This window comes from Mus pahari, chromosome 20, assembly GCF_900095145.1.
Source record: "Mus pahari chromosome 20, PAHARI_EIJ_v1.1, whole genome shotgun sequence".
Taxonomy (NCBI): Eukaryota; Metazoa; Chordata; class Mammalia; order Rodentia; family Muridae; genus Mus; species Mus pahari.
The window spans coordinates 18,150,894-18,168,128 of NC_034609.1; the positions used below are offsets into that span (position 1 = coordinate 18,150,894).

The 17,235-nt window shown below is 52.0% G+C and overlaps 1 protein-coding gene across 4 annotated transcripts in view; it reads left to right on the plus strand.

The window, feature by feature from the left end:
• The window catches only part of Gnao1 (G protein subunit alpha o1), a 156,894-nt gene extending 142,301 nt beyond the window's left edge, over positions 1-14,593 (plus strand). The window contains exons 7-9 of one of the 4 annotated variants that reach the window (XM_021220872.2): positions 8,934-9,087; positions 12,117-12,332; positions 13,256-14,593. In XM_021220872.2, coding sequence (XP_021076531.1) covers positions 8,934-9,087; positions 12,117-12,304 — 342 coding nt within the window. In that variant the 3' untranslated portion in view covers positions 12,305-12,332; positions 13,256-14,593. Of the gene's footprint in view, positions 1-61; positions 216-2,163; positions 6,270-8,933; positions 9,088-12,116 lie in introns of those variants that run through there. The other 3 variants (XM_029532350.1, XM_029532348.1, XM_021220873.2) reach the window with 3 other exon arrangements.
• Positions 14,594-17,235: the final 2,642 nt, after the last annotated feature.

The following is a 17,235-nucleotide window of genomic DNA, read 5'->3' on the forward strand; positions in this document are numbered from 1 at the left end:
CCACAGTAGGTCAGGGTGCTGGGCACGGCCAGCCCTCACCAGTATCTCCACTCTGTTGCAGAACCGCATGCACGAATCCCTGAAGCTCTTCGACAGCATCTGCAACAACAAGTGGTTCACAGACACATCTATCATCCTGTTTCTCAACAAGAAGGACATATTTGAGGAGAAGATCAAGAAGTCCCCACTCACCATCTGCTTTCCTGAGTACACAGGTAGAGCCCTCCTCGCCCCACACAGCCCCTTGCAGCTACAGGCCAGCCAAGGAAACAGGTGCCTTTGCTGTGCTTGGTTATATCCAGATTGCCCTGCAAAATCCACCCCGGAAGTCCTGTACTAGACCCAGGCAGCTAGGGCTTGTTACACCTCCGTCTCCAGTGTAATATTAACAGTCCTAGGGAACTCAAGTGAGGCAGCTATAAGCAGAGCACGCATGCACAGTGGAAACCCACAACATCAAAGGGACAACAAACCTGGTCTTAGAGTAAGGGAGCCTAGCAGGTTCTATCCCTACTTACTTAGCCCCTGGAGAGTGGCCTAGGCAGGCCACAGCCTTTTCAGATTGGTTTCTTCATCCATGAGATGGGAGCTGTCATGTGGCTATCTCCCCCAACCTCTGCAGGTTTGCCATAAGGGTGAAAGATGCTCATGACTATGCAAACTATGTAGTCTGTGATCACTGTGTCACTGTGATCAATTTGATATCACTACTACGATCACAATGATAAACAGCTATTCTAACAGCACCACCCACGTAAGTGACCACAAGACTATGTGTATGTGTATGGCCCATTGGCTGGGACAAACTGACTAGCAGCAGGGCCTTGTCTATACTGCAGAAAGTACAGGGACAAGAGGCCGAGCTATCAGTGACCAGGGACCCTGTGGGAACTTCAAGACTGGCAGCACAATCAGGTGGGCTATAGTATGCCCAGGACAAGCCAGTCCTTGTCAGCTGTTCTCAGGTGGCCAGGCCCTGGGGGACACAGATCCTGGCAGCATGAGCCTGTGGGTCATGGCCTGAGGTCAGGCAAGCAGCACAGTGTTCTACACCCTGCCCTTTCTACACTCGCTTCTCAAAATCAGGCCAGTAGGTCAGTAGACAAGGACCCCAAGAACATTCAGCTGACGAGAACAAGGCTTAGCCCCCCTTGCCAGCCAGCCAGATTCTTCTCCAGCTTTAAGATAGCCTGTGAGACCCCCTTGTGTGCTGGTCACCCTGATCAGTTTGAATCAAGACAGGAGGGGACCCTAACTGAACAGAGACTAGCCTTACTTCCAGCCCTGATTTAACAAACAGCATGGTCTGTTAGATGCTCAAGGCCAGACCTGTGACCTACATACATGCCTGAGATGGCTGGGACTCCTTCAGATTTGTCACCCCAGCTCTGCACCATGGTGCAAATCCCAGTCCTCATCTAGCTCCCTCCTTAGCAAGAGGTCCTAGCGTGGACGATGCTAGCCCTGGGTTCTTGGAAACTGGGGCAGTGAGAGGAGAGCTTCTATGCAAAGTTGAAGTCTTACCCACCTGCTCTTCTTCCAAGCCAGCGCATTCTCCCACACATCCTCCCCGGACTTACCAAGGAAGCAGACCAATGTGGGGACACTTTGCAAGAATGCGAGCAAGTCAGCTCTCAGTTGTCCGAAGGAAACAGGACAGTTGTCAAGGAGAAGGGAAGAAGTCCACGGCACCTCATAGTCAGGCAGAACATGGTCCTTTTACCGTATCCATAGTGTCGGGGGGGGGGGTCCTTTCCCTCTCTGCAATCTTACAAGCACACAGAGAGGCAAACCTGCTTAACTCCAGCCCCACTGCAGCTTGTGCTGAAACAGAATCTGCATCTGGAGTCAGTAGGCAGTGTGAGAAGAACGCAGCTCCCAGACAGTGCTCACCCTCGGACAGCCACTCACTGGGATATACCGGTAGGATGTACTGCTGCTTCCTAAGGTGACCTCCGCTCTGAGTCTCCACCACCAGCTGGCTGGCATGAGCCACTGTTGCTGGAGTTGAGCCCATCGGCTTCCTACTCTGTTGCTTCCTACTGGTTCTGAGGAGGCTTTTGGCACTTGCTCCATGGCCGCTGGCCTGACACACAATGGCACAATGGCCAGTCCAGGACTTGGGTACCTCCCCTCACTGACCCCTACTGTTTCATCTTGCAGGCCCCAGTGCCTTCCCAGAAGCTGTGGCTCACATCCAAGGGCAGTATGAGAGTAAGAATAAATCAGCTCACAAGGAGGTCTACAGCCATGTCACCTGTGCCACGGACACCAACAACATCCAATTCGTTTTTGATGCTGTGACAGATGTCATCATCGCCAAAAACCTACGGGGCTGTGGACTCTACTGAGCCCTGGCCTCCTACCCAGTCTGCATCTCACTCCTCCCCTGGACCCAGAGCTCTGCCACTGTTCAGATGCCCTGTTAACTGAAGAAAACCTGGAGGCTGGCCTGGGGGGCAAGAGGAGGCATCCTTTGAGCATCCCCACCCTACCCAACTTCAGCCTCGTGACACATGGGAACAGGGTTGGGCAGAGGTGTGGAGCACCACACGGCACAAGGCCAGAGACCACGGCATGCCACCTGGGTGCTGCTCACTGGTCAGCTGTGTCTCTTACGCGGAGACCGAGTAGGCAACACTGCCATCTGATTCAGAATGGGCATGTCCTGTTCTCTGTACCTCCTATTCAGTGTCCTGGTTTCTCTTCCACCTTTGTGATAGGGTGGCTGGCGGGATGGCCCCGTGGCATGTGCTGCTCGATTAGGGGATAGTGGATGGCATCTCTCAGCAGTCCTTAGGGTCTATTTGGTAGAGGGCAGTTCCGTCGACAAAAGCTAACATGGAATCAGGCCACTTTGGGGGTGCAAAGACTCAGACTTTGGGGAGGGGTTCTCTCCTCCTTCACTTTGGATCTTGGCCCCTCTCTGGTCATCTTCCCTTGCCCTTGGGCTCCCCAGGATACTGAGCCCTGACTCCCATGAGGTTGGGAATATTCCTTAAGACTGGCTGACTGCAAAGGTGCACCGATGGAGAAACATTCCTGTGCTACAGAATTGGGGGGGGGGGGGGGGAGGGACAGCTGAGGGGGCAGGCAGCTCTCCCAATAGTCTGATGACAAGCCCAGAGAATGCCATCGCTCCACTCACATGGGCTCAAGTGTCCTGGGTGGTAGTGACTAGACAGGCCACAGGCTGCAGGTCACAGACAGAGCAGGCAGCAGCCTTGTGACTGCAGGCTACTTAGGCAGAAGCATAGGGGCCTCGTGAGCCAGGCCCTGAAGCCAGTGCCCTGCTCTACTCCAGCCTTGGTCAGGAAGTGGGAAGCCCTTGGTGTATTCCTGGTCTCAGGGCAAACAATGAGCCAACACCCTGAAGGGTGGGCTCAGGAGTGCAAACCAACTCAGACATGCAGCCAGCCCCCTGGGTGGGTAAACGCCCTAGGAACCTAGGGCTGGCCTTTGCTGCAGAGATCCCTAAGCAAAACGGTGTGGTGGAGCCTTGGCAACCCTAGCCCCAGCTGCCTTTGGACGGTCAGCATATGTCCCTGCCATTCCTAGACATCTCCAGTCAGCTGGTACCACAACCAGTGGTTCAGACAGGTTTGAATGCTCGTGTATCAGGCTGTACCGATGCAGATGTGCCCCCAGGCATTCGGGAAAGGTCTGCGGGTCTCTGCCATCCGTCCTTAAGCCCTGTATTTTCCTGGCCTCCACTCTGAGCCCTGCTCTGTCACAGGCCAGGAGGACCCTGACCCTCTTTCATAAGACCCCATGACCTTGCCACCAGCTGCGGCCTTTTTGGTTCCAACAAGAACAGAACTCTGGGTAGTCTAGGGAGGCATGGGGACCTTCCCCAGTGCCAAATGCTTGTAGGAGTCCTCTGGGAGTTCACTCCCCATCTGGGTGACCCCCTGGGAGCCCACCCCAGTCTTGTTGTCTCACCTTTCCCGCTCTACCCATAGTTGTCTACATCTCTATAGTTTTAGGACCCTGTGCCATGTACTAGGGTAACAGAGAACAGCCTGGAGACCACAGTCTCAGTGATGGCCTATTGTGATGGTGAAGGCCAGTTCAGACCCTGGGCCAACAGCAGTTATTTCTCAGCAGTGCCCTGAGTGACCACCTGTGTCTACAGGCTGTAACCGCAAGATTAAAAGCACCTGCCATCAAGGGATGTTGGCCAAGCCCCACCTTTTAAAACCATTTCCAGGAAGGTAGAAGTCAGCACTCCTAACAATCCCCCTGTGGCTCCCATTCCCCGAGTGGCCCTTCAGATCACTGCAGCACAGTTGCCAGAGCCCTCAGCTAGAATCAGGGCCTGTACCCAGCCTCCCCACTCCCGTCCCCAAGACTACCCTCTGCTCGACCTACTGTGTTCGGCCTAGTGTCATGCACCACTGTCAGCCTCAGGCAGGGAGGTCTCGGGCTGTCTACTCTAAGCCTTCAAGAACATGGTCCACAGGGAAAGCGGTCCTGTCTCCCACCCATGTCACCAGCAGCTCTACCATGGGGGGAACAAGCGTGAGTGACAGACAGATCTTGGCTCCGCCGTGGCTTTGGGTAAGGGGGAAGTGTTGAAAGTGACCAGATCAGGGGAATGAATGGCCCAGGTGTGCAGTGGCCATGTCCCCCAAGGGGCCATGCTGTAGTTTCTGAGTCGTCTAACTCAGCAGGCCAGGAGCCAGTTCCCAGGAACCGTGCCTTCCCTTCGCCATATTCGTGGAACCGTGCCTGTTGCCTAGGTGCCTGTGGGCAAATCCTGTGCTCTGTGCCAGTGTCCATTCCAAGAATCTGCCCTTGCTGCACAGGTAGAGGCTTCTGAGCCTCTGGGCTGAGCTGTGGAGGGTGCTGGTGTGGGAATGGGGATGGACTCCCCCAGTCTGAGCCACTCACTAGTAGAACTGGCCTTCAGCCTTTCGCCATCCCTTCTGTGATGGAGCCCCTAGATCCTCGTGCCCTGTCCCCTTGTCCCCTCTTGTACCATGCAGAGCACCACCATCACCCAAGCCTTGCAGCACAGGCCCACTCCCTGCTGTTGGGAACTGGAGGCATCTGACCTGTGCGGTCTGTACTGGAGGTCACTGAGGGCCCTGTTCAACCCCATACCCAGGCTGTCTCTCCACAGGGAAGGTTGACAGTGCTTCACCCCAGCCCTTGCCCTCTGCAGAAAGCACTGCTGCGAGAGATGTGCCCGTGGTTCCCACGGACTACATGCTACAGCCAGGGACCTGAGGGCAGGGTTCACCTCACTCTCCTCCTGACCCTCTCCCCATCTCCATCTGACCCAGCCTCTTGACACAGAGAGCCAGCACACCCAGGAGAGACTCATGAACCCTCCTGACCCAGTAGTAGCCTGTCACCTTCTTCTGAAGATCCTGGGGTCACGAAGCATCTTCTAACTGCCACCCCTTTTTCCTGGGCCTCCTGGTAAGCTCCAGGTATCACCCTACAGCTCTGAGAAATCCAGCCCTGAGGCTCCACCTCCATTGTAACTGAGCTTCCGGAGGCCAGCCCCTCCCAGGCTGCTGAGCCCATCAGGCTACAAACTAAAGAAAGAAAGCTCCAGCATCCCAAAGAACAGGGCTAGGGGTGTAAGCAGGCTTCCCCACACCCCACCACTCAGGAGAGCCTTGTGCTCATCTGCTTAAAGAGTGGAGCTCAGGCTCACAGACGCCACCCCATGCCAGATGATGGCCATGTCAAGGAGGGAACAGGTGGAAGAAAGCCAGAAATAATGGCCCCTGTCCAAAGTCCTGGGCCCTCTAGGCAGAGTGCGGTACCCTATGACAGGCAGTTTTCTTCTCTTCCCCAGGCACAAAAGGCCACCAGCAGAAACAGTACCCTTCCCAGCAGCCCCCTGGCCCTCCCCTCCCCTCCCCTTAGCCTCCTGCACCAGCCACAGTTGCCTGCACAGCATGGACAGCAGCCCCCAATTCCTGGTGTTCTCCCTGACTTCTGACTTGACCCCTGTGGCTGATGTGCACACACCCTTCAAGTCCCAGGCCAGAGGCCGGGCACCCCACGTTCCCCTTAGCAGAGCCTTCTTAGGTGCACCGGCCCCACCTCTTGACCCATCGCTATCACCTACCCTCATTAACTGTAATTTTGTAAGAAGAGTGACTTGCTGGTTAATAAATACCTAGTTATTGTAATAATTTATTGGCTGCCATAATGTATTTATTAGTCACCCACCATTAATAAAAAAGTGCCAGCTCTTTCTAGCATGAGTGTGATGTGTTGTGTCAGTGCCAGATAAGCCCACATGACAGGTTCTCACAGTCTCAGGACTGTGGGCAGCCTAGCAGAGTAGCTACGGTGCTGCTGGGCAAGCTGGCCATCCCTCCTCGAGTCCAGCTTGCCAAGGGCAGAAGGCAGATCTGCCCTGTGCTAAGCTGCTTCCTAGGCTCAGCACCCTAGTAGACTACTCCCTGGTGTCTCAAGATAGCTAGGAGCCACAGCCCATGCTCTGCTGCTGGACACTGGGACATGGCTCCCTGCTGTCCTCAGCCCTGCTGCTGTGTGGGCAGGGGAGGACTGGGGATATCTCCAGAGGCTCCGTGCGAAGGCAGTAGTGGGCAGGTGGCTGCTGGCCATCTGTGACCCTGACTTCTCTCTCTTTTATCTTGCAAATGGTGGTGTGTGATATGAATGTACCTGGCATCTGTTTCCTCCTGGAAGTACAGGCTCTGTGCTCTGGGCACGGTGGTAATGGGCTCTTGAAGGATGGCTGTCAGGCTGAGCATGAAAGGTCTCAGTACCTGCGCGTGCTCCCTGACTGATAGCTCCCCTTCTCAAGGCTCTCCCAGAGTTCTGTCCAGACCTGCTGCGTACCCTGACCCTGCAGAGCAGGTCTCTGTACATCCTCCGACCCCAGAACCTCTGCTAATCTGTGCAGCTCCCAGGACCCTCAGACCTTGGGAATACCTGCGGTCACTGTGTTACTGGACTCTGGGTGGATAACAGTGTTGGGGGTAGGGACTGTGGTGGGCTGAGACTCAGCAGGCAGGGATCCAGGAGCCTTGGTGACCTGCTCTTGAGTCCTCCAAACCTAAGCATTAGCGACCCTTAAGGATCCTTCAGCCCTGTCCATAGATAGGTAAGTGGCCCCAGCTTTAGCTTGTTTAACTCTGGTGACCCGTCTGTGACCTCCTCCTGGTCCTCAGAGTTCCCATTGTCTGCAGTATGCCCAAGGCCATCTGTAGCCTCAGCAATGCTTGGGACCCAGGGGCAGTGGTGTTGAGAACTTGCTTCTGGCTGAGGTTTTGCATTGACAGCCATAGGACACGGTGTCCCTGTGGAGTGGACACAGTGCCCCTGTAGAGTGGAATGTCTCTTTCTGTTGAATCTTCTGGGTCTTTGAGCTTCCTTACCAGGCTTGTATTGGTTGCCAGTGTCACAGTGCTGTGTCCTGAACATGGGGCTACATGGTTCAATCTCCATGAGCAGATTCACTGATGTGGCAGTGAGTCGTGTGTAAAGAACAGGGGGGCTTTATCGGAGAATGACGGTCTCTGGGTTTGCTTAGCAGAATCAAAGGATGGTAATTCATGGCAGATTCAGGAAGCACGATTTTTTTTTTTTCTGTTGCCCAAAAGATGTGGGAAGCCGCTGAGAACTTGGGCTGTGCACCCCCACAATACCATCAACCCTCAGGGCTCAGTGCACACCTATGTTTCTTGCAGGGGGAGGGGATGGAGGCCAGAGCCTCCAGCATGCTAGGCAAGCACTCTACCAACCCAGCCACACCTCCTGGGACTATTTAGGGTCCCAATTGTGTCACCTTATCGTCCCCTTCAGGCTGATGAAGCTAAATGACACAAGGCAGGTAGAGCGCTGGGCACGGTGCTGGTGCAAGGTGGGTCCCGAGGACCAGTAATGGTCACCAAATCATCTTCCTACACCTCCTGCTCAGGCAGGAAGGCAGAATGGCCACCAGGCCAGCCGCTAACCCAGCTCCTACTCTGTTTCAGGTCCATGAGCTTCAGCAGTGCTCATCAGCACCCCACCCCACCCCCGTTCTGTCCTCCTTCCTTTCCCTACTAGCGAGACCTAGTGTGGATTGCTCGGAGCTTGGGTTCAGCCCCAGGTGACGAGATTCCCAGAACTAGAACAGACTGTTTAGGACAGTGAGAGAGGCCCTCCCTTCCCACACCTCTTTGTGCAGGGAAAAGTTCACTGACAGCAGCAAGGCTCTCCTCTACCCCAAGAAATAGGTGAATGCACCTGGCTTCCTAGAGTAAAACAAGGGACCCTTGTCTAGGAGCAACGGTCCTCCTCCTGAAACTCGAGCTTCTATTTTGGGTGCCCGTCACACTCAGCCGTTTACTGGACGACTCCCTGTATACAAGATAGCAATTCATATCTGCCATGATTAAGACCTTGTAGGAATGCTTGTGGCTGGGTTAGGCCCAGCAAGAGGAGACATCCCCTGCCCCACCCTCGGAAATGGCCCTCCACTTCCCTTGAATAGCTACCCTCAAGGATCCCAGTAGTGGTCACACCATCATCTCCATGGTATGTACCCTCCCACCATGAAAGAGGCCAGGATCCAGACATAAGGAGAAACCCCAGCTGACTCCAGTCCAGCACCATGCTCACACACATTTTAGAAAGACTCTCACCTGCCTAGCGACTCTGCCCTCCAGATTCTGGGTATCCTAACCTCACCCAGAGAGCCACAGCCGGTTCCCAGGCCAAGTCTCCCATTGGCCCAGAATGGTGGATACCTGGCACGCTAGCCTCAGATGCACCATGGATGCATACCCACCTGTAGGCTTTACACCCTGACCTCATGGAGGAGTGCGGGGTTCAGGGCCTCCTGGGTACTAACCAGCCCAGTCTCTCTTTACACCTAATTCTCTTCTTCTCTTCCCTGTCTCTCTGTGTGTGTCTCTCTCTGTCTCGCTCTCTCCCCTCCCCGCCCGGGGCTACAGAACCGCATGCACGAGTCTCTCATGCTCTTCGACTCCATCTGTAACAACAAGTTTTTCATTGATACCTCCATCATCCTCTTCCTCAACAAGAAAGACCTCTTTGGCGAGAAGATTAAGAAGTCACCCTTGACCATCTGCTTTCCTGAATACCCAGGTGCGTGCGTGTTCTCATGGCCCTGTATAAGAGAAAACTCCTGCCCGGCCCAATTGTGGACCTGGATTACACACACACACACACACACACACACACACACACACACACACACACACACGCGCGCGTGCGCACACGCACACGCCAGAAAAGACTCCAACTAGAATCCCACAGCCTGTGGGCTCCAGGGACAAGGCTGGGCCAGCAATGTGCAGACCCAGCTAGCAAGCAAGGGGCCAGTGCAGGAGTCTGTCAGTATGTTGGAGAAGCGCTGAGACATGACCAGTCCTGGACATGTCTCTGAGCAGGCAGAGGCCTTACCCAAGCCACAGGTATCATGGCAATTGATTCAGGGATCAGGGCAGGGACAGGACCACTGCTGTCCCTGTTTATTTTCCCTGAGGTCTCAGGACTTAGTCGGGAAGCCTTCCAAGTTCTCATGAGATACCTACCCTCACCTTAGCCCAGCACAGCGGCCTTCTCGAGAAAGGAAAGGGACCAGTAGCCTGTGAGTACGGTCAGGCACCTGTGCTCTGCCACCAGTTTGTTCTGAGCATGCCACACCTTCGCCACCATGCCAGCTCTCTCCCATCTCACACAACCACACAAAAACTGCCTTTTTTTCCCCGTTCTAGAACACACCACTCCATGTATTACAAGCTTTCTCCACCCCACCTGCATTTCTTCTGCCTTTGCTGGGCCTTTTTTTTTTTTTCCCCACTTTGTATGGTTCTTAGAGTTGGGGGTAGGAATGGATCCCAGCCAACCTGCCCCTGCCCCCATGCCAAAAAAGCTCTTTCCAAATGGGCATAGGAGGGAAAGGCTAAAGCAGGGTAGATTCGATGCCAGAGGCCAGGCCAGCCCAGCCCTCTAGAGACTGGGCAGTTTTAGGGATCCCTCGGAGCGGAATCATACTGAGGACAAGACCAACACCTTGCAAAGGCAGAGAGTGCATCCCGTACTCCAGGAATGGGCGCATATTGCTTGGACCTGGAACTCACTCACTGACATAGCCCAGGAGTTAGTCTGTGGCACTGGTCTCAGGTCCTAGGGCCACACAGGTCCCCAGAGCCAGCCAAAGGGGTTCTAAACTACAGCACAGGTGGATGGCAGTCTCTCTCAGCTCCTTCACTAGCCAACCAGCCATGTGGAGGAGAAGACCCTCCAGTTTGTACTGTGAGGCTTGCCAAATGCAAGGTGCAGAGGGAGCCAGTTACTTACTCTGCTGAACCCCATTTTCATCTGGGTGCCATACAGACCATGATGGCACCTCAGGGTGGCTAGAGGAGTGGTGAGAGAGATGGGTGTTTGGTACCAGGTCTACATAATGGATGGTCAGTGCTGCCGTGGGATTGGGGGAGCCACGGGTGACCCTCTGCAGGCAGAGCAAGTGCCAAAACACCCCAAAAAAGCCAAGGAGGCCATGCCAGTAAGCACAGCTCTTAGCAGCCACTGCTGAATTCCTCAGCCTCAGCAAGAATGTGGCCTGGGTGGCCAGTCTCACTGGTGCGGAGTAGGTGCTAGATGTCCCCAGTCCTCCAGGGCCTGCAGAGGATACAGTTCAAGTGCAGACAGCACAAAGGGATAATAAAGTCACAAATATGCCACCGTGGGATATGGAGGTATGGGGACACAGAACGAGGACGAGGAAGCAGGTTAGGAGGTCACTGTCTGAGAGACTGGGTGGGCTAGGGTGTGCAAAGTAACTGTGTAAGAACACCAGGCTCAGCAGAAGTGGCGCAGCGGGGAAGGACCTCCATCTGAAGTCTCCCTGTTCTTCTTGGAGCTTTTTATCTGGGAAGCTCCGTAACAGGGCAGCCTCCGGCACTCCCTTCTCTCTGGTGGCTTTGCTGTAGCTCAGCACTGAATGTGCTTCTGCTGTCAGGAGCTCTGTGATAAGGGGCAGAAGAGGCAAACCCTGACCCTACCTGAGGGATGTCTCACTCCTCCACTGTCACAGTGGCTCGGTACCAGCCTGGATCTCCAGCTTAGAGCTAGCTTTTGTTTCAGAAGGAAAGAAAGTCCTTGCCAGGCAATGCCCCCAGTGGCCCACATCCCTGCCAACCAGCCTACTTACCCCCAAACTGAGACTTTCTAGTAATGCCCCAGCCCGCAGAGACCTCTCAGGGGGCGTTACTACATAAAGATAGACCGTAGGCTGGCTTGATGCCCACCACACCTAAAGTACCACAAGACCACCTCTTGGTGCCCCCTCCCTGGCTTTGTTCACAGGTTTATTAGAGTTGCAGGGTTGGGGATGTGATGAAGTGATTAAGCTCAGTAATTAAGTGCTCCCTGCTCTTCCAGCGCATCTAAGATCAGTTCCGCGCAAACGTCAGGTGCATCAGAACTACCTCTAAGTCCATATCCAGGAGATCCAGTGCCCTCTCTGGCTTCCATGGGCCCCTGCACTCACATGTGCACATACTCACACAGGCACACAGACATATACATAAATAAAAATAAATCTTAAAAAGAGTCAAATGGGCTGGCAAGATGGCCCAGTGGTTAAGAGCACCCACGACTCTCCCAGAGAACCCAGGTTTGATTTCCAGCATTCACACAGCAGCTCACAACTATCTGTAACTCCAGTTTCAGGGGATGCAATGTCCTTTTCTGGCCTCTTCAGACAAACGCATGTGTGTGCTACACAAGCATACATGCATACGTACATACATACAAGCACACATACACATGAAACTAAATTTAAAAAAAAGTGTTATGGAGTTGGTGTACATTTTAGCTTTATGCCATGTAAAGGTGCTTGCTTTATCTAGATTTGTTAATCTAGTACAAATGAGATCATCTGTGGCCATCGCTCTGCCCAGAGCATCACAGACATGCAATACAAACATAGTAAGTAAAGGGCTTTGGTGTTTTGTGGACTCCAGTGTGGCCTTGCCCTTGGGAACGGGGTGAGGTAATACTGCTGTTCCCTCCTGTCTCACCTCACCTGCTCTGCCTCTCGACCATCCCGTTCACACCCATCTCTCACTAGGGCCTCTCGCTTGTTCCTCTGTATCTTCCTACAGGCTCCAACACCTATGAAGATGCAGCAGCCTACATCCAAACACAGTTTGAAAGCAAAAACCGCTCACCCAACAAAGAAATTTACTGTCACATGACTTGTGCCACAGACACGAATAATATCCAGGTGGTATTCGACGCCGTCACCGACATCATCATTGCCAACAATCTCCGGGGCTGCGGCTTGTACTGACCTCTTGTCCTGTATAGCAACCTATTTGGTAATTCCAGCACTCACAGAACAGCTTGTGCACACACACACACACACACACACACACACACACACACACACACACCACTAACCAGTGCAAGTTGGTAAATAAACTTTAAAGAGGCATAACGTAACCTTATCTATACACACGTATATATTAGAAAAATGTTTTTAGTTAATACTCAAAAGAGCTGCGGACAGACTGACCACCATCCCTGGCTCGTCAGTTTTCCTGGGACAGCACATGAGCATGCACATGTGTGTGTGCACACACTCACACAGGGCATGGTGGGAGCCTGGATTGGCAATCCTTCCTCTAGATAGCCCCAGGGCTATGAGCAGGGCAGGCAGAGGGAGACCTGGTTCTCTCCAGCCCCCCCAACCCCCCTGCATTCTATCACGAGACTGCCTGCTCCTTCCCAAATTCCAAAACCATTTAAGAAACGGCCAACACTCAAAACATCCCCCTACCCTCTAGCCACAACAGAAAACCCCTAAGGACCCTTCTTCTCTTTTGGGTGGTGGTGGTGGTTTATTTCAAGAATCTAGAAGAATCATTGCTCCGATCAATCCACTGTCTCCTGAGTTTTCTTTATTCATGGGAACAGGGGAAGATTAGAGAGATGGGAGACCTGGTCTGCTTTCTCAAATTACTGAGAGGAGGGAATGTGTGAGCCATTGCCCAAGCTCACCTAGAGTTTAAGCCCGATTCCCTGAAGAGGCCTGTGGATGAGGTGCGAGCGGTTGGGGAGGACTGGACTGGCAGACCAGGCTAGAAGCAAGGTACAAGGCAGGGATGGGCTTCCCCTACTAAGGGCTCCCCATTGTGCCCTACCACCTGCACTAGTTAAATGGTCTAGGTTGGTTGGTTGGTTGGTTGGTTTGTACAGTCAAAGAAAATGGTCAGACTGGCCCCTATCTCTCTCTCTACAGACTGCTTCATGGACTCTTTGCTGTTGATGTTGATCTCCTGGTAGCATGACCTTTGGCCTTTGTAAGACACACAGCCTTTCTGTATCAAGCCCCTGTCTAACCTACGACCCCAGAGTGACTGACGGCTGTGTATTTCTGTAGAATGCTGTAGAATACAGTTTTAGTTGAGTCTTTACATTTAGAACTTGAAAGGATTTAAAACAAAAAAACAAAAACCATTTCTCATGTGCTTTGTAGCTTTAAAAGAAAAAAGGAAAACTCACCATTTAATTCATATTTCCTTTTTATTTTGAAGTTAAAAAATGTCTGTATCCACCCCCTCCCCCTCCCCCATCCCAGCAGACCTGGGGCTGGCACACAGAGGCAGTGCTGGGCCTGGTGCCTCCCAGGGCTTCTGTGCAGCCCATGGCTGGTGGGAACATGTCAGGCTAGGGTGTCTAGAAGGCCACTGGCCACTGTACCCACCCTCCCCCATGCCTGTGGGCTGCCCAGACACCTCATATACCACCAGGCAGTGGCAGCTCTACCCTGCTCAGCCACGTGACTCCAAACACTCTCAAAAGTTTGCGTAGAAAAAGCACAGCTCTGGCGATGGTAGCTGCCACAGACATTGCTCATCACCTATAGAAATCCAGCCCTATAGAAGCAAGTCGCCCCGCCCCTTCCTATACTCCCTTTGTGTTGTTATTTTTTGGGTTTTCTTGTCCTAATGAGTGCTTCCCATGCATACCTGACCAACTCTGCCGGTGTCTGGGGAATGGGGTTGTGTGGTTTGGTTTTTGTTTTTGTTTTTTCCTTTAACATCACAGCCTCTGGCCTTGGGCAGAAGCCCTCCCCTGTGTGTGGTCCCCTCTCCACCTCTCCTCTCTGTTCCAGTGACCTGTGTTCCCTCGCTCTCATGTTGGGATGTTTGTGCTGCAGATAAAAAAGAACAAAAAAATAAAGTTTTTAAATACCACAAGATGGAAGAAAAACAAAAAAAAAAAAATTAAAAAGATGGAATGTAGTGTTTACATTAAAGCCAGTTTTCCTGATCAGTCCCATGTCATTTCTACTTGACTAGTATCTAGCCCCAGACCTGCTCATGGTTTCACTTTTAAGACAATATTTACTGAAGACCAGTCACAGCCATTTCAATAAAGGAGGCAAAAAGACAAAACACAAAAATTAAAAAAATACAGAAAAAAAAGGAAAAAAGTAAAAAAAATAAATAAAAAGCCCACGGGTCTTTGTAAGCCTTTCTATTCCCAATGGTGAGGTTTCTGTGACACCTGACACTGCCAGTCTACTTCTCTAATGGATTCCTGTGTAGCTCAATAAAGAGAATGTTTGTCTGTACCCAAGTCTCACCTTCTGCCTTCCAGACGATCGTCCCTGGGGTGGGCTTCGCTCCGACAGGAGACACTTGGCCACATACCCTGGGAGGGTGGTGGGTCAGGAATGTCTCCACAGGACAGTTTAGGTCCCTCAACATTTTGTCGCCGAGGAGGCAGTTCAGAAGCACAGTAACTGGGAAAACTGTTTTTCCTCTTTCCCCTCAGCCCTCCTCTCTCCTGTCTCTCATGTGTGCAAGCGTGTGCTCTTGCAGGCACGTGTACACACAAATAGGAGTGTGATCAGGAAGATGGGCATCTTCTTTTGGCAGCAACTCCCCCAGCACAGCTGGTTTTATGGTTCCCGGTGGCCTGAGACTGGGGCAGGAAATGCAGAGAGAAACAAACCCTGCCCACCTCCTGTCTTCCATGGCCAGGGCTTTCTCTCCAAGAGGAAAACAGGTGCTTCCAAGGAGGTCAAACTGTCCCAGCCTTCTGCACGTCCACTGTGAGACCAAAGGACAAGGTCAGCCCAAAGACTCTCCTGAAGGATTGCTCCGGCTTTGCTTGTCCCACTGCTGCTGGGTCCAAGGGTCTCAGCAGGTGGAGCACGTGGGAAACAAGACAACACAGCTTGGCTCTCAGAGTCTGAGCTTTTCCAGCCGGTGATCTCTTTATGGCCTCTCAAACTCTATGGCTTTGCATAAGAACTAGCAAATGGATTGTTAGGCAAGCAGCTAAGGGCATGTTCTGTATCTGTTAGTGTAATGGGGTAACCTTACAAGGTCTATTAATGAAATCCTATCCGAACAGCACCCCACGTGGACATTCTTAGCTCAGAAGACACATGTCATAGCCTTTGGTCATTTGAACCCAGCATGGTATATGTGTGAAGGTGTAGGCACAAAACTGTTTCAGATCAAGGCTAATGGTCCTGCCCCAGTTGTCGTGGGTACCTGGTAAATGCAGGCATACCCTGAATCCTTTTCCACCAAGCCACACCTCTTTTCCAGCGCCTTCCTTACCAACTGTCTTCATTCCAACTTGCTGAATACAGAGGGAACCACACAACCTCCAACCAATCTACACCTTGACTGTTGAATCAGACGGCAAACCAGGATCCCAACGGCAGGCCAAAGGTGAACACGACCAGAACAGTCTGAATTTCTTTCAAAGTGAGTTACATTCTAGCAAGTTCTTTCCCGACTTACCCATCTATAAGTGGATTTTACAGAGAGATAAAAGCCAATGTTTTGTTTTAAACCTTAATCTATTTCCCCCAGTGCTGAACATAAGAGTCCCAGACACTGTGCATGTTAGGCAAGGCAGTGCCCAGTAGGTTACATCCTAGCATGGCCTTCTTTTTTCGAGACAGGGTTTCTCTGTGTATCCCTGGCTGTCCTGGAACTCACTCTGTAGACGAGGCTGGCCTTGAATTCAGAAATCCGCCTGCCTCTGCCTCCCAATGGCCTTCTTTCTTAAGGGAAAAGTAAGAAATCAATTTTTGGAAAGGCTAGGGAGAGGAAGGTTTAGTACAAGCAGCACATGGGGCAGAATCTATACATTATTTATAAACAAACACACACTCTATGTACAGCCAGGGTTAGAACTACCTCCAAATGTATCGAAAGCAGACATGGGGAATGGATCTTCAGGTAGGACAGAGAGCCTTCCAGGACAGACAGATACAACTCCTTAACAAGCCTACTTGTGTGTTCCCAGCTCCTAAAGAGCTCTGGGCGAAGGGTCAGGACTGCTGGCTGCACTGCTCTAGGGAAGGTCAGAGCCACCTGAGCACCCAAGAGTCAAACCAACCCTAGCGGAACCCTGCACAGTCATCCTCTCTGCTACATAAAAGCGCCAAAGTTCAAAGGAAAAAAAAAAAAGGACCCAAGAAGACAAAAATTAAATATGGCCAATAAGGAAAAGAGGACTACAGAATAGTTTCAAAACGACCCAGAAGCCTCTTGAAGCTAGTGCCTTCACTTAGCACCTGTCCAGTGTCCCCAAGAAGTGATGACAGCCAGGAGCCTTCTATTGCACCCAGAATCCTTGGCTCTGCAGATTACTTCTCCACCAGCTTCCCTTCGACCCAACCCATCTACAGAGCGAGCAAACCAAGCATCAATGTGGGCCATCTCTCCTTGGACCATCTTAAGCCACGTTAAGGCACTTCCACTGACATCTGTTCAATAGTCTACAATGTTTGTAGACCCCCTGAAATGGACTGCAAGCGGTTTCTACCTTCCCACATCTGAAATGGAAGAACAGCGGACTTCGCTTCCCCTTTATTTTCATGTGCAGCATGGAAAGGTGTCAGACAAAGACAAGCCTGGTGCTGCCTCCTCCGAGTAAAACATAGGAGAAGCCACGCCCCACCCAGTTGAACAGGATTATAAAACACCCCAACCCAAACAGCACACACAAGAACAGCGTGGGGTTCCAGGGGGCCCCACACAACACACTATAAGAGATTGCTTTTTATTATTGTTGCTTTACAGTAAAAACAAATTGCTATGCCCTCAGAAAACCAAAACCAAACAAAAACAAAAACAAAACCTCATAGGAATTTAACTCACAGCAGTTCAAGGTAAGGCTTTTCAAAGATTTATTGAAATAAATTATCTTCACCTATTTGCCTCTTATCCTTTTCTCAGTTACTTGTCA